Source organism: Bison bison, unplaced genomic scaffold (genome assembly GCF_000754665.1).
Source record: "Bison bison bison isolate TAMUID 2011002044 unplaced genomic scaffold, Bison_UMD1.0 scf7180017864284, whole genome shotgun sequence".
NCBI classification, from domain to species: Eukaryota; Metazoa; Chordata; class Mammalia; order Artiodactyla; family Bovidae; genus Bison; species Bison bison.
Genome location: NW_011494856.1, coordinates 1,270,863 through 1,277,435, shown reverse-complemented (window position 1 = coordinate 1,277,435; position 6,573 = coordinate 1,270,863). Strand labels below are relative to the sequence as shown.

Genomic DNA, 6,573 nt, shown 5'->3' with positions numbered 1-6,573 from the left:
TTTTTTGAATGTTGAGTTTTAAGTCAACTTTTTCACTCTCCTCTTTCACTTTCATCCAGAGGCTCTTTAGTTCCTCTTCACTTTCTGCCATAAGGGTGGTGTCATCTGCATATCTGAGGTTATTGATATTTCTCCCGGCAATATTGATTCCAGCTTGTGCTTCATCCAGCCTGCCATTTTGCATGATGTACTCTGCATATAAGTTAAACAAGCAGGGTGACAATATGCAGCCTTGACATATCCATTCACCCATTCTCATTGAATTAAAACACAAAATGGTAGAACTATGTGTTGTTAGCTGGAAGGACCCATTTTTAGTAGTGAGGAAACAAACTCAGAAGAGGAAAGAGCCTACTAAGGCCACACAGAATTTCCATAGTCAATCTGGGACACACTGGAAACAGCTGCTCTTCACTATACCCCACAGATTCTCCTCTGGAGTCTGGGAAATTGCTGGTTGTCATGCTGATATTTACACTGATGTTTGTTCACAAAAGCTGCGGGGGCAGGAAATGTGACCTCTTTCACCCCACCCTTAGCTTGGCTGAGTGTGTTTGAGTGTGTTTATTTTTGCTTGTGTGTACATGCTTAAGTGTATGTTTATGTGTGCATTGTATATTGCATGCATGTGTGCTCAGTCCTGTCCAACTCTTTTTGACCCCATGAACTAAATAATGCCTGCCAGGCTCCTCTGTCCATGAAATTTTCCAGGCAAGAATATTGGAGTGGGTGGCCATTTCTATAGGGTTGCATTTTTATCCATGTGTGTGAGTTTGTGTGCTGGTGTGTACATGGGAATATGTGTATGTGTGACATGTGTAGATGTGCGTGAGAGCAGGTATGGCTCTGTCTGTTCTTTTCCTCTCCTCAGCTGTTTAAGATTTCTGGGGTTTAAAACTCTTTGACTTGAGCCTCAGTACCATTGACTCTTCTCCCTTCACTGGGGCAGCCACTCTGACCTCTGAGCCTCACCTCATGGTCTGTGGAATGTGAACTATTTCCTCCCTGAGTTGATGCACAAGGTGAAATTGCTTTGGGCTCTTGGCAAGATTCAAGAAGGCAGCATGAGAGCAAATCTTGAAGGCCAAGTGTGAAGTGGCGCTTCCCAGCTGTGTTTCCTACACTCAACACCCGCCATCTTGGGGCAGGCAGGCAGGGCAGGACCAGGAGGTGGGTGGACAGAAGGATATCAAGCAGAGGCCACCCAGGGGTTCATCACCGTGCTTCCATCCCGCCCACTGGGCCCCCTCTCTGCCGCTCCAACTGTCTTTAAGTTTCCTTACCAATTCCCTTCTTGTGCCATTATCTTGCCCTTAGCCTGAGGAGTCACAGAAAACTGACCAATCCAAGCAAAGGCCAGACAGGTATCCACCAATCTCAGTAAAGGACAGGTCAGGGCATTCCCCAATCCGAGTAAAGGGCAGGTCGAAGAGCCACCAATCAGAACAAAGGACAGACTATTCTCTCTAAGGACCCTGGGGAGGGAGCTGGGGGTCAGTCCAGAGGAGGAACAAGACAGAGGCTGGAGATCCAGAGGTGGGTTCTGGACCCTCTGTCCTGACCGGCTGGCTGACCACAGATGGGGCATTGCTTTTTTTTTTTGAGCCTCAGTTTCCTCATCTGTCAAATGGGGAGACTTAGCTGTCCTAAGCCTGTGGCTTTGAGACAAGTCTCCCTGGACATCAGAACTCACTCTGTCACCTTGGCCCCTCTTCTCCAACTTCCACACCACACACACAAACTCCATTAGAGGGCAGGGCCCCTGACTTAGCTTATCCTTCCCCACTGCCTCCAGGCAGGAACAGCCCTAAACCAGCACTACCTTCTGGGGCCAAGCCCTTGGAACCACTGTCTGAGGAGCCTGGGTTGGCAGACTTTATTTCAGGATTATCTGGGACATCAGCTCTTCCTCACCTCTTTAGTCTGCAGAATTGACCTAGAAAGGCCACAGTGGCCAACATGTTGCTGAGCCCTGGACCTGTGAGTCCATTAGGAAGTATCTGCACCTGTGTGAACCTATATGTGTACCTGGAAGGTGTCTGAGGGCAGGCTGGGATGTTTCTGTGAGAATATGAGGGTCTGTGACTGGGTAGCCAGGTATGTGTGGTGCTGAGAGTGTGTGAGCTGTGATGAGGAGAGCCTCAGGATCAAAGGACAGTTGATCCAATTTGGGGAATTTATTGTGGAGTCAGCAGCTCCTGGTGTCCTAGGATGGAGACACATCTTCATGACCGAAATGTGTCTTCACTTGAGCAGTGGAAGGGATCAAAGGGAGGTTGGGGGTTGGAGAAAACAATGCCATTTGAAGAGAAAGCCCACCATTGCTCCCTCAACCTGGAACACAGGACTGGGTGGGAATGGGAGTCAGGGTAGGGAAGGAAACTGAAGCCAAGAAGATGCAAGGTGAAATCTGGAGCCAAAGCCCAGACCACAGGCTTCATCTGGACCCCAGTGCAGGACTCCTCTCTGTAACCTCTCTGAAAAATGGGCATCTAGCCAATTTTTGCAAACCTCCAAGTATGGGGAGCTCAGTTCCTCACCTCTCTTCTAGTGGCCTCTGCCTATGAGTGAGAAGCAGGGACCTTTCTTGTCTTGGTTCTACCTGGAAGAAGATCTTTCACTCCCCTGGGCCAAAGTCAGCCTCCTGTGAAATCCTGGGAGTCTCCAGGCTGTCTCTGGGGCCACAGAGTCCAGTCGCCCTGCCCAGGAAAGCCTGAGATATTGGAGTCAAATACTGAAACTCCTGGATCTGTTCTGCTGCAGGCAAGGCATCTCCAGGTTCTCCATGCAGGACTTGCTTTCTTATTCTCTCTTTACATACGTCACTTCCTCTGAATGATTCTCTTCTTGTCCTTACCTGGGACATAGTGCACTGGGGATGATCTAGTCAGCCCATGGACGTGGAGCAATTCTCATCTTCCCTAGTTAGGGTAACAGATCTTTATTAATATGCCCTGCAATCTCATCATTTTAATATATTACCTGCCACATTTATGCTGTGGGCTCATACTGAGCTTATGGCCCAATACGAGCCTCAAGCTCACGTCGCTTACAGGAATGGGGGCCACGCCATGTGTCTTCCATCCTACAATTAATCACTTGGCTCTATGAACACAGACTGAGCCATCCACAAGGAAGACATCAGAAAAAAACTTGCAGGGGCTAGCGGGGAGGGCCTGGCTGAGTGGATGGTATGAGTCACAGTCCTGCTTTGGCCCTGGATCCTCTGTTCTGTTACCTTTCTCTTTGATCCCCATGGTTTGGGCCAAGTTAATAGAGCGAGAAGCAGGGACCTTTCTTGTCTTGGTTCCGGCTCTCCAAGGACGAGGCCTGTTCCTGGGACAGGAAGGCTGTGAGGCAGTCAAGGCTGATTTCTCCTTCCCCTTCTGTCTCACCAGGGGCTGGCCACACTGTGTTTCTTGACTCTTGTGGGCTCATGTACCTCGTGGACTCTCGCTACTCCCAGCCCCTCACTAGGCTAAAAAATGAGACTATGCGAGACCACCTCCCTCCTTGGGAAACTGAGTGGGACCCAGATTCAGCAGATGTTTCGCTGAGCACCTATGTGTGTGGGCACTCAGTTTGATTTCATCACCATATCAGCCTGTAGGGGGAGATAGCCTTAGTTGCCCCCAGTTTACAGATAGAAGACTGAGGCTCAGTGACTTGACCAAGATTCACACTGCTTATAAATAGAGGAGCTAGAATTCAAATTTGGAACTTTTTGTTTACTTGTTTTGTTTTATGTTGATAAGGAAGCTTGTACTTTCCCTGCTATGCCTGAGTTGTCCTTGGCTGAAGGACAAGAGACCTAGGGTCTAGACAAGACTTGACCTCTTGACTTACTGTGAGTTCTTTGCTAAGTCCCTGACCCTTCTCTAAGCCCCAGACCCCTCATTGTAAGATGAAGGGACTTGGACATTTTAAGGCCTTAAGACTGGTTGGGGAAATAAAAATAGATTGGTTGGGGGGCGGAAAAAAGACTGATTGGATTCTGAGTTCCTAAGATCCTGGGACTCAAGTGTCTGCTAGCCTTAGGCCCCAGTTTAAGCTGAGAGTTTGTATTCCCAGCCCCCTGGGGAGGGGCGCTGTCCTGGCCTGCCTGGCAGAGAGGCCCTCACTGCCCTTTCCTCTCTTCCAGGATGCTTTGCTGAGCCTGGGCTCCGTCATCGACGTTGCAGGCTTGCAACAGGCTGTCAAGGAGGCCCTGTCGGCTGTGCTTCCCAAAGTGGTACGTGCCTTACCCCATACTTTCCTGCCCCTTAAGCCTTTGCTCCACTCCTCTTAAACAGGGTTGAGAAAGAAAGAAGAAGCAGGGTCTTTGCCCAGAGGACTCTCATGGGGAAGTGAAGGGTTTGGGTGAGTGTTTAAGAGGAGGAGGAGGAGGAGGACTAAAACTAAGCCCCAGTGAATGAACTGATATAGGAATTCTGGAATGTCTGGGACAGAAGGGGCATTAGAGTGTAATTGGAAAGATCATGTCGCAGATTATGGAATGGATTCACTTAGGATAATAACCTAATGGGTTCACTAGGTAGGACCTAGTGAGTCACGTGAGATTTGGAATACGTATAGCAGGAAGGATTGAGTAGACATGCAGAAGAACTTCCTTGGCACCAGCCGTGTGCTGGAATGGGGCTTGGCCTTGATGAATAGATCTGTGCTGAGTTCAGGTGTCCTGTCTAGTCAGGAGCCTGGATAAGATGTCCTCTAGAAGCCTCTAGAAGCCTTTAAGCTTCTCTCTGACCCATCCCAACACCATAGATGAGGTTGCACACCGGGAACAGGTGCAGGGTGGCTGCTTGGGCCCCTGGTCACGGGGTCAGCATGGTTTCCTGGGCCTGGAGTGCCTGGATGAGGAGACTGTACTCCTCTTCAGTTGCCCCAGGCCACTCCTCAACTCAGCTCCAGTGGTCACTATGCGTCCCTTATGCAGTAGGATGGATGAACTGGCTCTCAAGACACAAAGCAGAAGTGTATCAGTTGCGCCAGATAGCAGGGAGCAGGGGACTGTCAGTCTGGGGAGGGGGGCTCTGACACCATAAGAGGCAGGCGAGACTTACCAGAAGAGGAGATGCCTAGACTGAGTCCCCATAGCCTGGGGTGTTCCCTCCTGTACCCTGGACACCAGCCACCAGTAGAGCCCACTGTGTCTGAATCTGCTGGATGAATGATCCACCCAAGGCCCAGAGAGGGAGGACACTTCCCCCAAGGTCACACAGCATGACAGGAACAAATGGGGCTTGGCACCTAAGCATCCCCATTCGCTTTCCTCAGCTCTGTCTTTTCAAAACCTCCTGGAAGTTCAGAGCCCAGGAGGAAGACTAATGAGTGAGCTTTATTGAGCGTGAAATTGGTAGGAAGTGGGTGGTGTGTTAGCTCCCAAAATAAGTCCTCCCGGAGATGGGATTGAGGCAACATCTGGCCTGGGGTGGAGAAACATCTGGAAAAGAAGAGGCAGGGAGGTTGGCAGGTCAGCATCCATGAGGCTGCCCTGGGAGTGGGGAGGAGGAGGGTCTTCACAGGCAGGATGCTGGTGATGCCAGCATAGATGCCCTTGTACGGACTAATTGTATCCCCAAAGCAGGGTACCGGGAAGACAGCTCCGGTCCAGGTGACTAATCCCTGGGACAGTGGGAAATGTTTGTCTTGGTCCACCCCAAAGACCTGCATGAGCTAGGGAAGCCCTGACTTTGGGGAGGGAACCCTGTCTTGACTGCATGGAGGAGCTCAGCTCTCCAAGGAGGGGTGGGGAGACGGCAGGCCTGCTCTGCCTCTAGGGAGGGGTGGGGAGATGCCAGGGAGGGGAGCTGCTGGCACCTGGCTCCCTCATCAGCACCCATTGTGGCAGGCAGCCGCAAATGCAGATGGGACTGATGTGTCTGAAATGATTCCTCCTTCTCTCCAGTAAACTCAGCTAATTTTAACCCAGAGGGCTGCGAGTGAGGGGGTGGAGGCAGATGGACACCCGGAAGTGAAGTGAGGATCTGCGTGCCTGCCTGCTCCCCACTCTCGGATTGCCCACCCCTCTCTCTGCCAGGACAGGACTCTGGGTACTAGGTAGCATCTTAACCTCTTTGGGGGTCAAATCCTACAGGCCCCTCCCAGGCTGCATAAAGGGTTGGTTGACAGGAAGAGGCTGAATGTAGATGAGGCATGAGGGCCTCCTTCCCACTGATTTCTTCATCCCCAAACTTCCCTACTAGACCCTCCCCCAGGAGGACAAAGGGGCCTGGGTCTTCCTGTGTCTGCCCCGCTCACTCTCCTCAGGCCCTGTCATTTCTGGCCCATGCCACCTCTGAGCTTGGCTCAGGTTCTCTGGAGGCAGGACTGGGGCATCTCCTGGGGGTTGGGAGAAGGTGGGGGCTGACTGGGGACAGCCAAGGGCAACAAGAGTGTGTGACTTTTGTGGGTTGTGGACTCTCACAGCTGTGAAAGGCAATGGCTTCTGAGAAGGACTCCATGCTTACTTACTTTAACATGGAGCTTCAGTGTCACCTCCTCCAGAAGCCCTCCCTGATACAGTCAGCAGAGAGGAGAGCTCTCCATTCTCCCACTAAGAAAACAACACCT

The 6,573-nt window shown here is 51.1% G+C and overlaps 1 protein-coding gene across 4 annotated transcripts in view; it reads left to right on the top strand.

The window, feature by feature from the left end:
• PDE2A (phosphodiesterase 2A, cGMP-stimulated) overlaps positions 1-6,573 on the top strand; it is a 69,350-nt gene that overhangs the window by 29,119 nt on the left and 33,658 nt on the right. For all 4 annotated transcript variants that reach the window (XM_010849497.1, XM_010849496.1, XM_010849498.1 and 1 more), the window contains one exon: positions 4,142-4,231. In XM_010849497.1, the coding sequence (XP_010847799.1) occupies positions 4,142-4,231 (90 nt within the window). The remainder of the gene's footprint in view (positions 1-4,141; positions 4,232-6,573) is intronic.